Genomic DNA, 23,131 nt, shown 5'->3' on the forward strand with positions numbered 1-23,131 from the left:
ATAAAAGGTTGTGGGGGACAGGGATGTATTTGCAAGGGACCAGGACAGGGGCTAGGATGAGATGAGAGAAGCAATTGCCTCAATTGTAGTTTAAGGAAGTGTCAAAAAACTCGGTAATCTAGATAGTATTTTAATGCAACATTTTGAATATCAAAATTAATGCAAAATAATCCATGTTGAATGTAGCATAATTTTAAAATAAAGATAGGATCTGCTTCTGCATATTTATATTAAGTTTTGCATGTCTTGATCCCTGTCTCCTCACCCTAGTCCCAACCCCCGGGGGTGGCAGGGTGTGGGTGAGGTGGAGGGAAGGAGAGAATGGCAAGATGGGACATTTGTGCTTTTAAAAAGTTCTAAGGTTTTAGGATTCATTTTTACAATTGTCATAAATATAGATCTGAAAGCCAGTCCAAACATTACTACTACTAATCAATACTTAGACTTGTGGAGAGGTTCAGAGTTTTAAAAAATATTTTCCTATTCTGAGTCACTTCATTTGAGGAAAAACAGGAGCAAGAGGACCTGGGATTTGAAGACAGAATTGGGAACAGCACAGAAGACAAAATGGTAGACAACCTAAAGATTGGGGAGACACCAAAGGTAACTTTGAACTGTTGAACATAGTTTTACAAGTTTGTTGTTTGTTTATTAACTAGAATTACAATTTATAAAATAATTAAATAGGGGATGAGACATCTGGATCTTTTGGTGACACTTGGAACAGTGACAGTGCTTACTTAGCACAGAGAAGACAATATTGACTGAATGAATAAAAGGTATGTTGTCTCACTGAATCAGGCATATTATTTGCAGTTAAACAAAGTCTATTTTTCCCTTATTCAACATTCTCTCTCATCACACTTTCTGAGACTCTCAAAGACCAAAATTTTTATTTTACAAAGAATAAAAGCTATTTTTCCATGTCTGTAAAGAACATAAGAGAATCCTAAAACAGAAGGAATTATCAAAAATTGAAAATGAAGCTGTCTGTATCTAAATCCAGAGACCACAACAGCTCCTAATTTTTCTTCACTTTGTCCTACCTCCAGTCTGTTTGCTACATTACACCAGAGTGATCTTTTTTAAAAACAGAAATTGGGCAGCCCCGGTGGCTCAGCGGTTTAGTGCCACCTTCAGCCTAGGGCCTGATCCTGGAGACACAGGATCAAGTCTCACATCAGGCTCCCTGCATGGAGCCTGCTTCTCCCTCTGCCTGTGTCTCTGCCTCTCTCACTCTCTCTCTCTCTCTCTCTCATGAATAAATAAAATCTTTTTAAAAATAAATAAAAACATAAATCATGGGTGCCTAGGTGGTTCAGGCAGTTAAGCATCCTACTCTTGATTTTGGCTCAGGTCATGATCTCAGAGTCCTGAGATAGATCCCCGCCTCTGGCTCCCTACTCAGTGGAGAGTCTGCTTGAGATTCTTTCCTTCTGCCCCTCTCCCTGCTCATGCTCTCTCTTTCTCTCAAATAAATAAATCTTTAATAAAAACATAAATTACATTATGTCGTCACCAATATTAAATTTGCAAATGGCTTCTCTTTGCAATCAGAATAAATTCCGAAGTTCTTAGCAAGGCCCACAAGGTCCTACATGATTAGAACCCTGCTTACTTCTCAGATCTCATCCTGCCACTCCCCTCCTTGTTTAAATCACATTGGCCATGTTTTTCCACCTCAACATGTCAGATTCATTTCTTCCTCATGGCCTTTGCATTGGCAGTTGCCCATCCCTTCCCAGATGCATGGCTGATTTCTTATTCAATTCTTGCTTAGAGAGGCCCTTCCTGGCCATTGTCTGTAATATAACTCCCCATCATCCTCCATCAAGTCATCCTGTTTTATTGTCTTTAAAAAATCATCACTATTGGAAATTATCCTGTCTGTTCACTCCTTTGATGCTTCTCTACCCCATGAGGATGTCAGTTACACACAGGAAGAACTGACTATTCCACCTGGAGCCCTCCAAATTGCCAGTGCCCAGCAAGGGGTCTAGCACACTGGCACAGTCAGAGCTATTTGTTGGATGATAGGCTAGACAATGGACAATGAGTTATTTTTCAAGTTGGGTCAATGTCAGAGAGAAGGTGCAAGCCACATGAATGTTAAGTGGGACTTCAATGATAACAATCTAAAACCTAAATCTAAAGCAGCATCTGAATGTAGGAGGAGAGAGACAAATCCCAAATCTCACTTAGTCCAGTCTAGGTGTCAGGTCATCTTCGGCCACTTTTGAGCATAAATGACAATCCCTTCTCTTCTTTACCCACCACCTTGACCAAATAGCTACTTTATTTCAATTCTCTCTACACTGATGTATTAAAAGAGGCCTGAAGTTAAAAAATGAGCAACTGAGAGAACTGCACAGGAAACTATGATGAATTGACCACTTTTTTGCCACATGTCTATGAAACTTGTTGCTCAGCAATAACCTAAGTGTTCCATTAAAATGACAAAAGGCATTTTATTCGTTAACCTAAACACATTCCAAAGCACATCTCTGCCAATAAAAAAGGAAGGAAGGAAGGAAAGAAAGAAAGAGAAAAGAAAGAAGAAAAAGAAAGAGAAAGAAAGAAAGAGAAAGAAAGAAAGAAAGAAAGAAAGAAAGAAAGAAAGAAAGAAAGAAAGAAAGAATTAAAGAGAAGGAGGGAGGGAGGAAGAGGAGAAGAGAGGAGAGGTGAGGCGAGGCAAGGCAAGGCAAGGCGAGCAAATATTTGAAAAAAGCTCCTAAGAAACAATTTTAAACCTTAAATTTTTCAGAATATACCACAGAGTAAGAAAGACAAGGCTTGAAACTGACGACTTATGGACTCTAAAACGTTAGCACTTCATTAAAAAATAAACTAAAATTGGGGCATCCGGGTGGCACAGCTGGTTCAGCTTCTGACTCTTGGTTTTAACTTAGGTTGTGGTCTCAGCGTTGTGACTTCGAGTACCACATCTGGTTCTGTGCTCAGGGCAGAGTCTGCTTAAGACTTTCTCTCCCTCCTCCTCTCCCCGTCTGCTTGATCTTTCTTTCTCTCTCTCAAATAAATAAATCTTTAAAAAAATAAACTAAAATTTAAAAATAAAAATGGCTAGTTTCTCAAACCAAGTAAATTAGAGAATTTAGCTTCTCTTTAATATTTTTAAGAGTGGCTATGATCTTCCTTAAAAGGAAAATCTCCCTTGAAAGAAATTTTCTTTCGCCAGCATATATATTAACTTTGAAATCAGTCTTGTTTGTGGTTTGTACTTCCTTTTAATTATGTTTTAAACAAAAAATATAACACAAAGTATGATGCCTTGGCAATTAGATTTTTACAAAAAAATAAAGGCAACTAAATGTTCAAGGAATTAGAAGATCGCCATTTTAAAAAACTAATGAGGGATCCCTGGGTGGCTCAGCGGTTTGGGGCCTGCCTTTGGCCCAGGGCGCGGTCCTGGAGCCTTGGGATCGAGTCCCGCGTCGAGCTTCCGGCATGGAGCCTGCTTCTCCCTCCTCCTGTGTTTCTGCCTCTCTCTCTCTCTATCATGAATAAATAAATAAATTTTAAAGAAAAAAATAAAAAACTAATGAAATGATTTATGTGGTCAGTGATAGGCAGTGTAACAAAGTACCACTTTACGGGTGACCTGTTAATTTCCAAGAGGAGAATGGACAACTAAGATGGAGAGATGTGGAGGCTTCTATGCTAATCCAGTTAAAACAGCATCACTGAAAGCATCAGCTGGGTGGCTCAGTTAGTTAAGTGTCTGATTCTTGATTTCAGTTCAGGTCATGATCCCTGGGTCATGGGATTGTCCCCCTCACCCTTTGGCTCTACATTCAATTTGGAGTCCGTCCTTCTCTTTCTGCTCTTCCCCCCATTCATGCACACATTCTCTGTCAAAAATAAATAAAAATTTAAAAAAAAATAACATCACTCAGAGTATGATAAGCTGGCAATTGTGCTTCCTGATGAGATGTAACAGGAAATAACAAGTAATTCTATAAAGTACTCCTACTACGGTGTTCAATTCAATTTAATTGACCCTTTAGCCTTACCTTTCAGTTTAAAGAAAAACCATGGGGAATGAATGAGTAAATTAAAATGCATCATATAGAAATTCTCAGAAAAGTTCGGGAATATGGGTCGGTTTACAAGAACAATTGGTCTGGTTTCTTAAAAACCTCAGGAAAAAAATATTGGAAGATTGCTCAAGATTAAAAGGGACTATTACATCTTAAAAGCTATAATGCCTATAAAATTTTTGGTATAACAACTGAGTAAATTTGAATGTGAAAGTTAGGTAATCTGAGAGAATTATTGTTAATCTTAGTTATAATAATGTTCTAGAATTAATACCACATTATTACATGTAGTATTTTATATTTTATTTGTATTATATACTATATATTAAATTTGCAACACAATCAAAATTTCATTGAGTTATAGATTTTAGAAGGGATACCACTTATATTACAGAGCTAATCCACAGAGGAGTCAGATTGGAACCCAGGTAGTTTGTCTCTGGAGTCTGACTTCTTTCCTATTGGCCCATGTAGCTGTACACAAGCAGCTTCTCTCTGGCTAAGAAAGGGACCGCCCCTCAATCAATAACAACTGCTATCAAAATAGTTTCTTTCATATCACCATGATATTTTCTGCTTGTTGCAGCTAATGGCCCCCGACTTCTCTCCCCACTCCAACACTAAACTAACACTACAAAGCAGAAAAGTGGCCAAATTTCTCTTGCTCCTTAGAGTACAGAGAAAATTCTGTCATGTGATGTTCTTAGTCAATCAAAATAACTGCAACAGAGCATTTCTGTTCAAAGTCTAATTCTGACCCATCAGTTATTTATGGGTATATATATATAGCAATCAATATACAACCTTTAGGCTATTACCTTTGGTCTTGGGAGCATTGGGTTGAAGTCTACAGAAATTAAGGGACTAATATTAGTTCATATAACCATTTTGACATGCATTTATTAAGAGCCTATGGTATACCAAGTGCTATTTTAAGTCCTAAGGATAGAGCAGTGAACAAGACAGACAAAATCCTTGCTCTCTTGAAGTTGTACCCTAATACAAGGGTTGGCTAGCTTTTTCTATAAAGGGTCAGATAGTAAATAGATTGGTGGGCCCTATGGTTTCTAGTACTCAACTCTCTGCCTGTTTGTTGGGAAAGCAGCAATATACAACATATAAATGAATGAGTGTAGCTGTGTTCAATAAAGATTTTATTTACAAAAAGAGATTGCAATTCAAATTTGACCTGTGGGTCATAGTTCACTGAGACCTCTTCAAATGGGTCATCAAACGCTTTTTCCAGACCTTGTGAAAAAGTTAATTACCACAGTATTTTCCTTAGATGACCCATTAGTAAATTTATTTTACTGCCATTTTAACTAGGCCAAGGTTAAATATTTATTCAGCTATTCTCTTTTCAAGTTAAAGAGATCTAGTGGCTCAACTTTGAGAGCTGCCCTTTTAAATCTATTTCTGTCTGGAGATTGATGCTCATTGATTAAACTGTTCCTGAACTGGCTTAAATTTGCAAATGTACATTGAAGTCCAAACAACAGGTGTGATAGTTCCTGACCTCTGATAAGCAGATGATAAAGTGAGATTAGATAAGAAATGCAAGAAATTTGTTAGGGGAAATGCCTGTAAGGCAAAATTTGGAAGAAGATGGAATCATCCAGGAGCACCTTCTGATTAACATGCAGGTCTAATCACAGTAAAGAAGAAAGGGAAGGAGAAGAGACTGAGTGAAAGCCATAGCCTCCAGGGCAGTTGTGAGAAAGTTCAGCAAGGCTAAAGGAAGGCCTTAGCCAAAGCCATGTGTCAAGGGAGTCCAAGAGTTCCCAGGAGCAGGCTAAGTATCAACTGCCACAATGTGTCACTGGGTAGTAGTAGCCACTGGGAATTGTACCTTTTGTACCAGCACAGAGATGGATTTCAGAACACAGCAGCTGGGGCCTCTGGTCAATGAAACCCCCACAGTAGGAGATGGGAAAGGTGCATTTTTATGGCTATACAAACAGGCTCCACAGCTAATTTTCTTTTATGGAAAATTAAGAAAGAAATGGGTTAGACAAGTTTTGCTACATTAATTCAAGTAAGCTCACTAAAGATAAGGACTGTTTTACTTATTATTGTATTTTGTACTGTATCTATTAAAATCTCTTTCTTTCATCAAAGAGATACCCAAAATATACCTTTTAAAATTTGGTTAACTTCTATTCCTAAACCTATGGTTCCTATATAAATAATTATAAATTAGAGGAAACTTAGCCTAAATGTCTAAGGAACTGCCCTATACTTATAGCACCAGCAAGTGGCAAGGACAACATCAGATTCCAGAATCACATGACATGATTTGTAGGCACATGGTAAAATGGTAATAGTTGGTGGCATCAGCGCAACAGTAATAGCAGCAATGTCTTTATCACTTACAGAAAACATTCAGTTGCTGCTACTAGGTTCACATTACTTTGGTTTTATCTGATTCCCATCTTACCCTCTGCTTGGACCCATTTAGTGTCTATAAGAGAGAAGTGAATACTGAGAAGGGTAGAATAGAGAGAGAGCCAATAAAGAAAACATGTAGACTCTGAGTCAGACTTCCTGTGGTCAAATCTTTGCTCTAATATTTACTACTAGCTGTTTCACCCAGGATAAGTTGCTTCTCCTCTCTAGATTTCAGTTTTCACACCTTTAAATGAGGGATGGTGATAGTACCTACCCCATACAATTTTTATTAAATTACTAAATAGCTAATATATATGAAATTGCTTAGAACAAAGCTGAACACCAATTATTAGAGGTGAAACTTAATGGAGCTTATCTATTAGGACATCTCTAATCAAAATTGGCCTGAGGTAGAAGCCAGAAATGGACTTAGGTGACAAGAAGGGACATAATGATGTCTGAAACTAACTCCCTCATAGGGCATATTCAGAAAGAAGACCTGGAAGTAAAGGAGATGTTGGCACTAACTGATAACAGAGTGAGAAAAACCCTGCAAGCGAGACTAAGGAGGAAGGTACAGGTATCAGGTGCTGACACCTAATTCTCACCACAGTGGCTGGCAGGGTTATTTAGATGTGCTCATTATCTGTTTCTTATCTGATTATGATGCTTACTGAACACACAAGTATTTTTAAATGCATTACAGTAAAATCATGTTTTGGCTACCTTTTGTTACGTTCAAGTCTAGAAGGTCTAGAGAGAGGACCAGAAAGCACTAAGCTACTTATCTTTATAACACCAATCATCATGTAAAAGTTAGAACACAAAAATATGTCACAAAACCATTGTTATAAGTTCCCAAACTGGGAACCCTGGGTGGCGCAGTGGTTTGGTGCCTGCCTTTGGCCCAGGGTGCGATCCTGGAGACCTGGGATCGAATCCCATGTCGGGCTCCCGGTGCATGGAGCCTGCTTCTCCCTCTGCCTATGTCTCTGCCTCTCTCTCTCTCTCTCTCTCTCTGTGTGTGTGTGACTATCATAAAAATTAAAAAAAAAATTTAAAAAGTTCCCAAACTAACTGAGAACTGGAAATCAGTTTATGAAAAGCAACACATACCTATGTGAAACAAAATAGGATTAATATGGGAGCAAAAACCTAGGAGCATACCTGCATAGCACAAAAGGATCTACTGGTCCTTCTTTATAAAAAATACTTAATATAAAAGAATAGAGTGCATTTAGATTAAGGAATAATTTAGGATTCATTTTGTAAATTTGCCCCTGCATCCATACTTGAGTGCCCCTAAATGGTCATGTCTAAATAGAACATGTTCTGTTGCAAAGGGTCAACTAAATAACACATGTATATACATTTGCATGAAAATGTTTTGGAGCATGACAGCTATACAGATAGCACAGACAATTGGAAGACATTAAAATGAAGATGAACACTCAGGATTTACTTCTTAATGTAGGACATAGTTGGTCTGAGCCATTGTCTTCCTTCTCTACCTCCCCCTCATGGCAAGTTCTGATAGATTTGTGATTTTTAAGATATTTTCCAGGTTTTAGCTGTCTTAAAATTTTTCTTGGTGCATCTAATAAATTTTTATTGGCCTCTAATGACTATTTAGTTTTAGCTGTTCCCCACAGACAGGTTTTTTTTTCCTATGAATTTTCTGTACTCTTTTCCATAAAGTACCTATCTCTTAGCCTTAAGGATCCAGAACAAGTTGTTATCTCTTAAAATCTTACATAGCATGCATCTTAACAGTTTGTGGAGATTAATATGCTGATGGTGGGATTCCCCCCATTCCAACATACACAACTCCAATTCCTAGGTGGAAAGAGAACAAAAACAAATCAAAACGATTTGGGGGATAGAAAAAATAAACCCCTGTCATGTAGGTCATTCAATCTTATAACATAAATGAATAAAAATTTCAACTGTTCACTCAAGTATGGTAGTACTAACTGTGTTGCTCCAGTTTTTGAATATGCAGAATGCTTTGTAGAAGATGGTGAGAAATTCTGTTCTTATAAAAATAAGAGAAAATAAACTATCACTTATACTACCAGAAGTCCATGTTTGCAGATCACCAAGCTTGCTTCGTTTGATGATAAATGATTAAATAAAGTCTCAGACTTTTTAGTTATAATATGTAGTCTTCCCTTTCTCATTGCCTATGGTTATCTGATAATAGGGTGCGGCGAAAAATATTTTCCAAAGTCCATGTGATCCACTTCTCCAGTATAATCCACATTTAAATTATTATTTAATTAGTCTAATTATTAGCATTACTAATCAAAAGGGATAGAAAAGCAAAAAATTGAGAATGCCCCCACCTGAGTGCCAGATTCAGTTCACTAGCTATACCAATATAAGAAAACTGTTCAAACTTTTCTGACCTCTGTCAGCTTTAAATGGTTTTCATAAAAATCATTTGTACCTGGGAAAGTTGCTTGTATAATATATAATTCTGTATCCATATAAACTGTCATTGTTATTTATATTTAAATATCATTATATGATCTATGACACCATTAACAGAAATGAAATAAAATAGAAATAGGGTTGCATCTTGTTTTTGAATTATATTATTAAAATTAATTTAAACAAGGAGGCCATTAGACTGAGGTGGCTCTAATGCCTTGGTAACCTACATAAGTAAACCAAAGCCTAAAGCAAAGTCAGTACATTTAAATCCAAGCAAATAAAAGTCAAAAACAATCAATTACAGCCAACCAGGATCCCTCAAATAAGGCAACTGGCTACAGTCAGTCAAATCATTGCTTTGCTTTGCTTCTGTATCTTCTCTATTCAAGCCTTTCCCTTAGCTCCCACAGTAGAGTTCTCCTAACCACTTTGAGCTAAGTGCTGCTCATTATGAGTTGATGGATGCCCAAATAAAGTCTTGAAAATTCTGATGTGCCTCAGTTTGTCTTTTAACAATATATTTCAGCTTTGCTTCCAGAAATCAGTTACACTGAGATACACTTATCCTCTGGGTTTCAGAATGGTAAATTAAATAACCATTTCCATAGTGCAAAGGGGACCGAGAGATCATCTTCATATCATCAAAAATATTTCCACTAAACTGTAACGCTAGGTTTGTGACTGATGATTAAAGGGCATTTTACTAATATGTACTGAGATTAGTATGACTGTAAAATGAGTTTTAATTGACTTCTCATAAAATCATGAATAAAAGAATCTACACATTGCTGATCAGTTCATTTGGATTTTCCTGCTTGTCTCCTGAATGCACCAAACCTCTGCAGGTGCCTTTGTGGCTAGTGTCTTACTAGAGATGAAACAGGACAGGTCAAAAATGTACATCAAAGGCACCAATTTGACCCAAATGGCTATTCTGTTTGACACATATCATATCACAGTTGGTAGCTGCGGTGTTTGTTTGAATTTCAATGCTGATTAAGCCCTTTGCCAGTCCTGTTTTTGCAAACATGCAAAGCTAAATATACCAATCCTCGTTAAATAAAAGAAACATGCATAGCACGTCAAGCAGTCATTGTTGTTATTACCAATAAACAAAAATGTATATGTTTCCCCAATCTCAGTGATGAAATGTGCTCTGTGTTTATGGAGAAAGCTAAAGGGGAAAAAATCTTCTCAGTTAAGAGTTTGTCGACTCTGGCCCAGGGGTGTACCTGGGTCTCAACATCTGTCAGCTTTCTGGTCTGCTCTGCAGTCTGAGAGAGGAGGCTGGTTCCTATCTCCAGCATGGTGGCCGTGTGGTTCTGAACTGCATTCTGCTGTATCTGGGCCATCTCCGACTTCATATTTTCCACAATGTAATTCTCAATCTGCAGGAGATAAAGGACAAAACATACTACATTATAAGCAAAGTCTCTCAGTTGGAGCATGTAATATTTACAATGACAAAACAAGACACAGCTGGCAAATTAGCCATCTGGCAGGGATCCTCTGCATTTCTGGGAGTTGGGAAAATGGGAGCAGAGCACACAGGAATCTAGTGGCTAACAAACTCCTAATATACCGATACATAGATATAATCATGACAATGATAATGAAAATTTGTACGTGGATAGTGCTTTCATGTTTTCTACAACTCCTTCAACCCTCACAGCAAAGATGTGAGTGAGGCACGGATGGCCTCATTGTTTTTTTATGGGGTTTTTTGTTTGTTTGTTTTATTTGTAGCTGAGGAAACAGAATTAGACAAAGGTCAATTGATGAGCCCAAGGTCACCCAGCAAGAATGCAGCAGTGTTTGCACGATATTTAAATCAGTCTTGGTTCTCTGGTCTTTTCCTTGTACCATACTGATCAGTCATCTTTGAGAGAAATTCGGCCTCCTGCTTTCATTTCTGTAATGAAAAGTAAAAGACCATGCTAGGTTAGGGGAATTACACAAGCAGTGGGAGGAGGGCAGATGCCCAAAACACAGCTTTTAAGGGAATGGTAAAGTGTAGGCAACAATATACTAAATGGGTTGCAGAGCCACAGAGCCAGCTAAAACCATTCTCTGTGCTCCTTGGAAAGCTAAAAAAAAAAAAAAAAAAAAAGAAAGAAAGAAAGAAAGAAAGAAAGAAAGAAAGAAAGAAAGAAAAAAAAAGGCACTGGGAAAGTATAACCCATAATGCAGCATTTACCCTCCTCACCTTGGGTAACATTTAGTCCTCTATGGTGCCATCTTAGAGAATACTATGGTTGTAAAATAAATTGTTCCATGGGGGCCTGGAAGAATTATTACGTGACTTACTGGGAGGGAGGCTGCTAGACACCAGAGAGAATAAAGTTGAGCATAAGCACTGTTAGAAAAATATAGAAGAAGCCTACACCTTCCTGTCAGTGAACTCAATCCACCATCCTCCCCGCCCCCACATACACACACACTGTGTGGTGACTACATTTTATTACCCAATTACACATATATGGGGAAACTGCATCCCAGAGAAGTCAGGTCCAAGGCCACACACCACAAAAACAGCCAGACTTGGATTTCAATACTGAAGTCCTTAACTTTCATACCAACACTCTTAACCACTTGATAGCTCTGCCAAGTTGTGCTTCACAAACCGGGTTCCAAATCATTAACAGCTACGTGATTTTTACTGATTTAGTGAACCATAATAGATCCACTATTTTATAATCCATAGAAACATTATTGTCATGTAATAAATATAATCTAAAACTAAATTCCCCTTTGTGAAAGTTTGGCAACTCACTTTCTAACACCATCTTTTGCTTATTTCTATTTATCAAACATAAATCTGCCCCAAGTGAAAGAAAACGAAAGGTCAGAATCAAACTCATATTGTTATTAATAAATTCTGACTATGTTCTTGGTCAATATAAAGTAACTCTCCTTCATTCTTTATGTTTAGATTAGAAGTAGAGGGGGGAAAATCAACCTACAAACATTTATTAGGAAACAAATACAACATAGGTTAGAATAAATATCTATAAATTATCTTGACAAAATGTAAGGTCTCTAACTTGGGTTTATTCCAATTGCGCTAGAATATTCAAACAATGATGGAAAGGTGGTGGAAACAAGGATAGGTCAAAGCATCAGATATCTGTTGTTTTGGATTCTGTATCATTTAACTGTATCTGTATCTTTTAACTTTTGGGGGGGAAATTGTGAAAGGGTATATTATCAAAAATGACAGGTAAATCTCCATCATGGGTTAATACCCACCATATATAGCTGGCATTTATCAATTGTCTATGTGGTAGGCTCTGAACTAAGTGCTTTCTCTTTATAACAGCACTTAAACCTTACAACAAGTTTACGTGGTAGGTATTGTTACAGCTGCTTTATAAATGAGACTACTGAGGCCTAGAAAATCCACAGCAATGTACCCAAAAGAAACAATAACTCAACTCCCAATGCCAAAATCCATGTGCTCAATCTCTGACCTATTCAGCTTAGCACTATTTAATTACTCTGTGCATTTTATTGTGTAGCTCCTCAACCTTGTATATTTATCAAAATTAAATGAGAAGCATTTTTAAAATGCAGATGAATGTATGACATACCAGAGCTTCGAATCAGAATTTTCAAGGGTATATACTAAACAACTATATATCTTAAAATCTTCCCAATGTAATTCTGACTTAGGCAAAGACCAGTGCTTCTCAAAGTGTGGTCCACAGAATAACTGCGTATATGAGACCTGTTTGTGAACAGTCTGTCATGAAATGAAGAAATTGTGCCAGACTTCAAATTATCTATGTCGCAAAGCACACTGTTTCTACAAATATAGTATGTACATGTGTGTGCTTGTATCTGTGTATAGGAGTAAGACATTCTCAATGAAGAAAATGATGCTCTAAAGCTTTTGCTCACATTCATTCTGAAGTTTCTTACCTTGTTTGCAAAATGAAAACAATTTCCTTGAATAGCAGTGATTTAGATCACCAAACTTATTCAGTGTCACACACCGTGCTTATCAAGAAAGTTCAAATAACAACTTGGTTTCCCACGTAGATTTCTCTACTGAGAGACAATTCACTGATAAGTGAGCTCCAATAAAGATCTGCCTGATAATTATATATCAATTTCTTTCTTTCTTCCCCCCCCACCTTAGGTAGGCTCTATGCCCAATGTGGGCTTGAACTCATAATCCTGAAATTAAGAGTTGCATGTTCTACCAACTGAGCTAGCTAGGCATCCTTATATACCAATTTCTTATGCAGTTGGTTAGTGGGAGTTATTTCCCAGAGCTTAACTTGCTCTGGGTGTAATATAATCATGTGTTTCATTCTCCATAAAGGAGGACACCATCTGGGACAGGGTTAGTACATCAAGGTTCAGCTACTTCTTTGTGATCCTATCTTTGTTAGCTTCTATCTATTCTGTATTAATGCTTTTTTTTTTTTCTGTGAAGTTAACACCAGCAAAATAAAAGAGCTGCTTTATGTAGGCATTCATCCCAATTCTGCTGACCTGTTGTAGCAATATAGTAGGTCTCTTACCTATACTAAAATTCTTATTTGGGCTGCCGTGATTAGTAACATGTCTATAACTCTAGTTAATTATTTTTTAATCAAGTGGGGCTGCTCTCTCTTGGAGTAACTGCCTTTTAATGCAAAAGATAATGGCACATTTAAGAACCAAAAACCAGATGTAGTTGATTTAAAAGGCTGACGAGGGAGGCAGAAGGCAATACACAATGTGTGATTAATAAGGATGGCTACTTTGATCTTATCTCTAAACATTCCTCTGTAGATGTATAACTGTGAAATACATATTGATATGTGTCATATCAGCCAGGTTCAGAAGAAATTTGTAACAAATTCAATTGTCTTCATATATTCCCTACCGGTTTTAAAAATATGTACACAGAATATGATGGCTACTCCAAGTTTTAATATTTTAGAAACATCTAAGATATCAATTTGAAGCTTAGAAGTTGCTGACCACAGACCTAATAAATTATAAAGTAGGGGTCTCCCAATTTGAATCATAAAATTATTTGACTCTATTGCCATTCTCAGTGTTTGACTCCAGATAAAAGTACTGGTCAAAAGATCAGCAAGATATGAGATAATGAACAATGAGATAATGAGATAATGAACAATGAGATACAATGAATGAACAATGAATGATGTTTAAGCACAGAAATCATGTTAAATTTGTAAAGTGATTTAGTGTTTATAAAAATCTGTCATACACATTGACTCGATTCTTACACCAACCATACATGGGGAATATTGACTCTACCTTATGGTTTAAGAGATGGAGCTCAGAGACTTGACAGAGATAAAAGCAAGGACTCAATTCTACCTTTTGATGTTCCACTAGCCTCAGATTTGGGGGAACTGCTCTGTTATTGGTTGGGTTGGTTGACTGATTAAATAATGACTGATTTCCTTTTTAGTCAGTTCACTGAGAATTAATTTACTCATTCCTTTGAGAAAAACATGCATCATTACAGGGTGATGACCTCATTCTGCTTTACCATATTGGAGGCCAAGTCAATTTGAAGGGACTAGAGGCTCTAGGGCCAATGATGCGGAAAGTTTACTTTGCTAGCATGTTTAATACAATGAGTCATTAAAAAATTCTTTCATCAGTTCCTACATTTTTTTCTTAGTATGCAATATATAACATGTTTGTTTTCTTCTACCCACTCTATTTCTTGCAAGCTATTCTAAAATATAACAAAGAGAATAACAACAACAGCAACATGCTAAGCCTCTACTAAGGTTAGGTATGTACCTGACTGATTCTTTGTTAACAGTCTAGGCACTATATTATTTCCTCATTTCACTGATAAGGAAATAGAATAAGGGAAGTTAAAATAAATTGTCTATGATCACACAATGAGTGGGTGAAAAAGTTGGTAGATTGCTTTGAAAGAGGCTAAATGGCCCTGCAGGTTGTGCTCCATTCTAAAGGACAGTCACTCATCAAGCACAAGCACAGTACCACTAATGTCATAGACAAATTCCAGTAACATATAATATTTATGCAGGAAATACATAAAATGAAGGCTACTGAACAGATGAGGAGAAACTTGTTCAAAGATAGGTGATTTTTCTTTTTTTTTTAATTTAATCATTTCTATAGATTGATGGTTATTCTATTCTGGGAAATGTTATAGGTGGTAAGAAAGCAAACATACAGCCAACTGTGTGACAAGTTGCATTTTTAAATAAATAAAGAAAAGAAGTCAAGATTATCAGTCATTTGTACTTCACTCATAAATCACTTGCCCATGTCTTTTGCCCAATGACTACTAGAGAATTCATGTTATCATTTTCCATACTGAGACAGTTTCTGAAAGTCTTCTTACTGGGTCTTCAAAATTCTTGCTGCTTCATGTTCCTGAGAAAATCAAAATCTGTGTGATATTATGACATGTCTTGCATATGAAATGCATTCTCTATCATTTCACTTCAAGGGCTCTCAAACAACAGCATATCTTAAAGCACAAAAAATAGAATTTCTCCGTGTAATTCTTAAGGAAAAAAAAACATTTTAAGCCCTATAAAAATTGACAAAGGCATTGTTCACTTAAAATATGTTGTAGATTAAGTGGACTCTCATTGAATGCTGGTACATATGGTATCACTCAGTTATGGCAAAGCAACCATGAAATAAAGTGAAAGGGTAAATATGGGAAAGCAATAAAAAGGTAAAACAATGCAAAAAATGTCTTAAACATTGATAGTTTTATCTAATATCATTGTTTCATAAATCAGTGGCAATATTGAAAATATAACTACATCTAGGTTTATGGTTTTATAAAAAAAATGGCTTAGGCCAAATACACTGTTTGCAAGAATTTCTATTATTAGATCTTCCAGTATACTGCTTCTTTTACCAAATGGTAAAGTACAATTGTCTCTTTAGACAACAGATCTATTTAGCTGACATTTGAAATAGTTTCTGTACTGATATGCATGACATGAATCCCATTTCTTATTTTGGTGTCTGAAGGAGCATTTACTATTTATGGCAGAAAGAAAACCATTAGAAGAATAAACAAGCTAGAAGAGACATTAAATATTATAAGCTCCCCTAATCTCATCTTATAGATGAGGTTAACTGATATTCAGAGAGGTTACAGAAAGCAAGGTGAAACAATTAATTAATGTCAGATGTCAGGCTGTGTCCCTTCAGTGTGTGGGAAACTCAGACTTACATCATCAAGCTGAGCCAACAATAATGGCTGCCAGTATTATTGGCCACCCTTTTTTCCCAATTCCTTGCTTCCTGCTACTTGCTTCACTTCTGTAGGCTCCTGATTTAAGGCCCCCATTTTATAATACCAATTCATCCTCCATTAGTTTTCAGGGTATTGACTTTGTTTTCTGGACTCCACACTTACCCCCAGCATGGATATCCACCAGCTGGCTGCTCGTCAGTCACCAAGCCTCAGCATCCTCCTGATTTTATTCTTTCTATGCATCTCCCAAGTGGCAAAAACTAGGGTCAGAGTCTAAAACTGGTTCAGGATTATTAACTCTGCATCATGTCAGTTTAGTTCTAGCAAATGTGTGATAAATGCATCCTACGTACTAAGCCTGATACCAGATATTATGTATACAAAGAGATGTGTCTTGCAGGAAATAGAGATGTATAGATGAGTCATTTCAATAGAGTTGGTAAATTCTCTGATGGACTTTACCTTTGACTGTATTTCTTCCTATAAATATTATTATTTCTGTTTGACAGGGAGAAGCTCTCAGCTATTGACAATAATGTGAGGGGACAATTTGTTATATCACTTCCAACAGAACAGTAGCAACACTGTCACTGAGGCACAGGGAGAAGTTAAGCTATCAAGAGCAAGCCAGAATATATCATATGAACAAATTCTTCTGCAATAATTTTTCTTGGTTACAACTCTTTTAAGACCACACTTTTGTGGTCTACCAAAAAGTGGTCCATCACATATACAACCCAGAGTTGGGTCAAGACCCAGGAAAGTCATTCTCTTTTTATATAAATGAATGAGATGTTTCCTATGCCAAAACACACTTTACTAACCTGGAACCCCTCTTTTACACTCACCTTCACTTACATTCTCCTTACATCCCAAAAAAAAAAATTCTGAGTCATGATATTTGAAAAATGAGTGCCTGCTTAACTTTTCCCTTTATATGTCCTTAAAGGCAGATGGTATATAAAAAGCACACTCAGTCAGGAGTCAGGTTATCTGGATTTTAATCCAGGTACTATTGTTGATTTACTCCATAAACTTGGGCAAGTTACTTAAACAATTTGGGTTTCAGATCTGCATCTATGAAATGAAGGTCTGGATTAGATTATTTCTAATGTTTGAAGCTCTCAAATTCCTTGATTTAAAATTTCCCTTTTAAAGTATTAGAGTATGAAAGATTTTAATTATAGAAAACTGAAATATGGATGTATATATCTACATCTGTAGCATGTATAATACATATCTTTAATGGCAATTAGGAAACTGTGGTATAGGAACACTATACAAAAGCCTTGGATCAAGTTTCCATAGCAAGCACATCTGTTTTAATATAAAAAGCTAGAATTTCGGATTTCCTTAATCTCCAGGCACCATTCTGTCCAAAATATACTCTTTGTCTTTCACCAACACAACCTGGCTTTTTTCCTATGTTTCTTATTTTAACGAAGGGCTCCACAATCACCTGCCCATTCATCCAAGCCACAGGGAGTCATCTTTTCTATTCTTTGCCTTCATTTTCACCATCCAATTAGCACCAGACTGTGTTGGTTCATCTCTTGAAGAGTGCCTGGGTCTATCCCTCTTCCCACTTCTCTTTCACCCTACCATATCTCTTTATTCTCCTGGGCACTGACTTAGGTCAGACTCCTGTCATTTTTCTTGTGAATTTTTTTTGGCCTTATAACTGCTCTCCTGACTCCAGGTATCCTCCAGGCCATTACCCATGGCATAACCAGAGGGATCTATCTAAAGTATAAATCTGTCTTCATCACACCACTGCTTAAATTTGACTTCCAGTGATTTCCACTACCTGCAAAGTCACAACCCCTTAATCAGCATAGAAGAATTTTTATGATCTGTATTTAGCTTCCTTCTCCCTACTTGTACTCTATGCTCCAGTCACATCAAATTATTTTTCTAAACACACATTATTTTCTTTTGTTTCCATGCCTTTGCACATGGCTTTATTCTAACTGGAATGTTCCTTTTCTATCTCATCTTCCCTTTAAATGGGCTAGGTCCTGTTTTTCAAAACTAAATTCAAATTGTTCCTCCTCAAGGAAACTTTTCATGACTCTCCTCTCTGTAACATCCTTCCTTTGTACTTTTTAATTTTATTTATTTATTTATTTATTTATTTATTTATTTATTTATTTATTTATGAGAGAGAGAGAGGTGTAGAAGGGCAGAGGGAAAGGGAACAGGAGAGAGAGAATCCCAAGCAGACTCCCTACTGAGCTTGGCGTCTGTCGTGGGGCTCCATTTTATAACCCTAAGATTATGACCTGAGCCAAAATCAAGAGTCAGATGCTTAACCAATTAAGCCACCTAGGCACCCTTTTCCCTTCTACTTCTAGAGCATCCTGTGCCTCTTTTTCTTCATAATAGCATTGTCTTTAGTACACCTTAAGCTCCTTAAGGGCAAACAACTGTTCATCTTGGTATCACTTAATGCCTGGCACTAAGTAAATAAATAAATTAGAATAAAATTTAAAAACAAAATTTTTAGGTAAATTCTATACCCAATATGGGGCTTGAACTCACCACCCTGAGATCAAGAGTTGCATATTCTACTGACTGAGCCAGCCAGGTGCCCCTCAAGTAAATTTAAATAAATTAAAACAATACACGAATCAATGAACTGGTATATTAAAATACTCAGCCTCCAGTTGTGAGCTTAGCCTAATTACGTTTGTTTCTGAAAGTACAAAATATCACAGCATCAATTATTCATGATGCCTTTCTTAATGTCAATGGGACCAATGTAAAGATGTAAAAGTAGATCCATCTGAAGACACATACCCTCACTTACTGGACCACATAACCCCATCTTGTCTAACTGTACCTTCCCTACTTTTCTCAATCATCTTGTTATAGGTAATTATTTATTTTTTTGGTAATTATTTAAATTAAGCAAAATCTAGCAAACACAATGAAAACTAACCATGTTTTAATCACTGAGCTATACAATGGAAGAAAAAGAATGAATAAAACTTGGTTCTATTGCTTAAGACTACCTGTAATACAAATATGTTAAAAGTGCCAGAATAAGGGTACAAATGTCTGCCAACTTGCCTGTCTAATGGGGTAGGATGAAGGAAGAAATGAATCCTCTAAGTGAGGGAATCAAGGAAGTCTTCCCAGAGTCAATCTTAAATGAATATGGCAGAGAGGGATTCCATTTCTTACATCTGCCTTAACACACAAAAATCTGGCCTGAAAAACCTGGAGGATGGAGGATAAAGAGGAAGCCAGAAAGACTAAGACAGCATGCAAGGAGCTGTGCTTGCTTAGGCAGGATGACATTCCTGACCACCTCCATAGCTCCAGCATGCAAGGAGCTATGCTTGCTTAGGCAAGATGATGTTCCTGAACACCTCCTGGAATGTGCTGTTCAGGAAATCAAGAGATAAATTGGTCAGAAGCATGCCTTTGGAGGCCACACACATGGCAAAAACATGCCATGAGATTTTTAATATCATCAGATATCAGATTCATTTTGTAGGCTCAGGCAGATAATTTCTTTGCACTTTACTGTATTTTCAAATACACTAAGCATAAAGTTCAGCCTTTAATAACACACATAAGCATGTGTGTGTGTGTGTGTGTGTATGTATTTACTTGTACCCATGCTCTCATACACATATATTCCCCTATTCCCAACCTGTGTGTGCGTCAGATTCTCCACTCATATCTTGTCATTTCACTGTAGTTTCATTAAAGGTCCACTTAAAATCACCGATGCATTACTTTCCCTTGGATGAGTTATATTTTATGTTAAATTTAATCACTATAGATAATAGCTGTTAAACAGTCATGAACAGCTAGAGTATTCTATCTAACAACCGAGAGCCTTCTTTCGGAAATTCTGAATTTACACTTAGAGAAAATGGATGAGCCACAAAGCAACTTTGTACAAATTGTTTTTATATCAATTAAAAGTGATAACTTATAAAATAAGAAATATACTGTTTGAAACAGAAAATTGAAAACGTATCTCCCTTTAAATGATTTTTTTTTTTTCAGTTTCTTGCTTATCTGGAATGAAGTCTAACTCCTTGCATGCTACATAAAATACATTCTGATTCACTTAAGAAAGAGCCTCGGTGTCCATCGAAAGATGAATGGATAAAGAAGATGTGGTTTATGTATACAATGGAATATTACTCAGCCATTAGAAGTGACAAATACCCACCATTTGCTTCAACATGGATGGAACTGGAGGGTATTATGCGGAGTGAAATAAGTCAATCGGAGAAGGACAAACTTATATGTTCTCATTCATTTGGGGAATATAAATAATAGTGAAAGGGAATAGAAGGGAAGGGAGAAGAAATGTGTGGGAAATATCAGAAAGGGAGACAGAACATAAAGACTCCTAACTCTGGGAAACGAACTAGGGGTGGTGGAAGGGGAGGAGGGCAGGGGGTGGGGGTGACTGGGTGACGGGCACTGAGGGGGGCACTTGACGGGATGAGCACTGGGTGTTATTCTGTGTATTGGCAAATTGAACACCAATAAAAAATAAATTTATTATAAAAAAAAAGAAAGAAAGAAAGCTTTGACATTTTAACTAGTGACCACTCTAGCAGACAGTAAGCTGTGGAGGGTTGATGGGATATAATAGACTCTCCAAGATAATTCTAAGAAACATCTTCTGCAATCTATATTCTTTTTCTCATATGAAAAATGACAGTGATGCAAACAAGTAGTTTACAATATTCAACTCTTTAAAAAAAGATTTATTTATTTATTTATTTATTTATTTATTTATTCATGAGAGACACACACAGAAAGAGAGAGAGAGAGAGAGGCAGAGACACAGGCAGAGGGAGAAGCAGGTTCCCCACAAGGAGCCCGATGTGGGACTCAATCCTGGATTCTGGGAATATACCCTAAGCTGAAGGCACCTCTGAACCACTGAGCCACTCAGATGTCCCTACAATATTCATCTTTAAAGAAAAACTCCTGCATTAAATACTGTAGGCCAGTTCATGCAATTTAAATACTTAGCACATGACATAATAAACATAGTAACAGAAGTATAAAAGCCTTAATAATCAAGAGATTTATAGATTTTTCAGGAATACCACTACTAGGTAGAAAATTGCTGTCATTTTACTCTTGTACTTTATATGAAATTGTAAGGTATTAGCACTTAAAATATGACCCTGTTCCAATAAAACCCCTCTGTTTAACATTCTGACTTTTTTGGCTATTATCTTTCCATATATGCTGCTTCTTTCCCTGAGATAAAGTTGATGTATTCATCTTCCTTCTCTTCCATCAGTCTCCTAAATGTTGGGTTGCTTTTTTAAGAATTATCTGTCTTTCATCTGCTAAAGCAAGGCAAAATCAATGGTAAAATTATATATGTGTGTGTGTGTGTAAGCACATACGTGTGTGCGTGTGTGTGGGATTACGGATTACTCAATGGAACATACAATAAGTTTGTACAGGCATAAAACTGTCAATGTCATTGTATAATAAACATTCCAAAGTATTATGTGTGAGGTCTAACTTTTCCTGAATAATATTTGTTGAGTAGTTCTTATTTAAATTACCCTTGGTCCAAGAACTAGAAAGATTATTAGGATGGAAACAGTTATTCAAAGCCTAAGAAAGGGACAGAGATTGCTAACATTTTATAAGTGATATGAAATCCCTATTTTTCTTCATTTGCATCAAGGACTACAGACACTGGGCAGTGTTTCTTCTTTCACAAAGACCACTTTGGTGCCTTGCTGATGCTTGTTGTATCTCAAGTGCTATTGGAAGGGAGCCCAAATTACCATTACAGTGAATTAGTCCCTCTTAGAATTAACCACATATCATGAGGGAGAATGAAACTAAGCATAAATAACTGTTAAAATACCTGCTCTCATTACCATATATATTGCTGGAGGGATTTTGCAAAAAGCCCTTTTAAAGATTCACTAATCTAGTTTTGGGAGCTGTAGATCACCTCACAGTTTTCCTTCTGGTTTCATTCCCATCCCCACAAAACAATGACCATTCAATATCTTCCATAACTGAAAAAAGACTGGTCTGATTTATTATGAAGTCTAAAATCTTGGAATTTAGAAATATCAGATATCATGAAGCTCCCATCAAGATTTAGGATCTTCGCTTTGAATTTTTTTTTTAGTAAGAAATAAAATATTGCATAGACAACATAAGCACTCTCCATATACACACCAAAATTAACCGTTATCTTGAAATTGATATGGACTTATACTACACAGGTATACACACAAAATAATAAACTGTATTGTCTAGCATATTTTCAAGATTTATAAAAATGTTACCTTATCATATGGTTTATTCAACTCTTTCATTTTTTAATCAACATTGTGTTTTTAAGATTAAGATGTGTATAGGCAGTGTAGTTTTATTATGAACTATGGGACTGGCTCAGGTTTCATAATTTCAACTGCTAATATAATAGTCTTGTACTCCAAGGCCTAACTTCCTCTGAAGAGAGGAGTACAAACTATAAACCCATTAACCTGAGTTCTAAGAAGAAGCAAATTATTTCTCAGCATCTCACAAAACCCCTAGGATTTCTTCTCTAAGGAGCGGAAGGAAAGCTGTGTGATCAATATTGTCTTGTTTATAGAATCTATCTCAAGAATCTGTACAAATAATTTTTATCTTTAGCAAATAGTTATTTCCCAGCAAGAGCAATTAGGGGGTTGAGAAAGGAAGAGAAACAAGAAAACAACTTACCAGAACTAAAAATTAGTTCTGTAGTCCTCAAACACAAGTTACTAAATTAAAATTTTAAAATAACCATGAGCATGGTTATAAAGGCAGCCCTTCCAACTTCCCAGGTAGGCTTCCATTGAAAAGATTATATAGTCTAGATTTTAAGGCACAAAGGAACTAAAATGTACCAGCATTCCATGACTTAAAAAAAAAGAAACAAAAAACCCCCAAAATCCAAAAACCTTTCTGTTTAACATAGTAAGCAGTATATAAAATGGTATATTTATTTAATATGTTCTCAATTACGATAAATGTA

The 23,131-nt window shown here is 36.5% G+C and overlaps 1 protein-coding gene across 11 annotated transcripts in view; it reads right to left on the reverse strand.

Moving 5' to 3' along the window:
• The window catches only part of ANGPT1 (angiopoietin 1), a 356,306-nt gene that overhangs the window by 87,182 nt on the left and 245,993 nt on the right, over positions 1-23,131 (reverse strand). For all 11 annotated transcript variants that reach the window (XM_072774221.1, XM_072774222.1, XM_072774223.1 and 8 more), the window contains one exon: positions 10,115-10,270. In XM_072774221.1, the coding sequence (XP_072630322.1) occupies positions 10,115-10,270 (156 nt within the window). The remainder of the gene's footprint in view (positions 1-10,114; positions 10,271-23,131) is intronic.

Source organism: Canis lupus, chromosome 14, assembly GCF_048164855.1.
Source record: "Canis lupus baileyi chromosome 14, mCanLup2.hap1, whole genome shotgun sequence".
NCBI classification, from domain to species: Eukaryota; Metazoa; Chordata; class Mammalia; order Carnivora; family Canidae; genus Canis; species Canis lupus.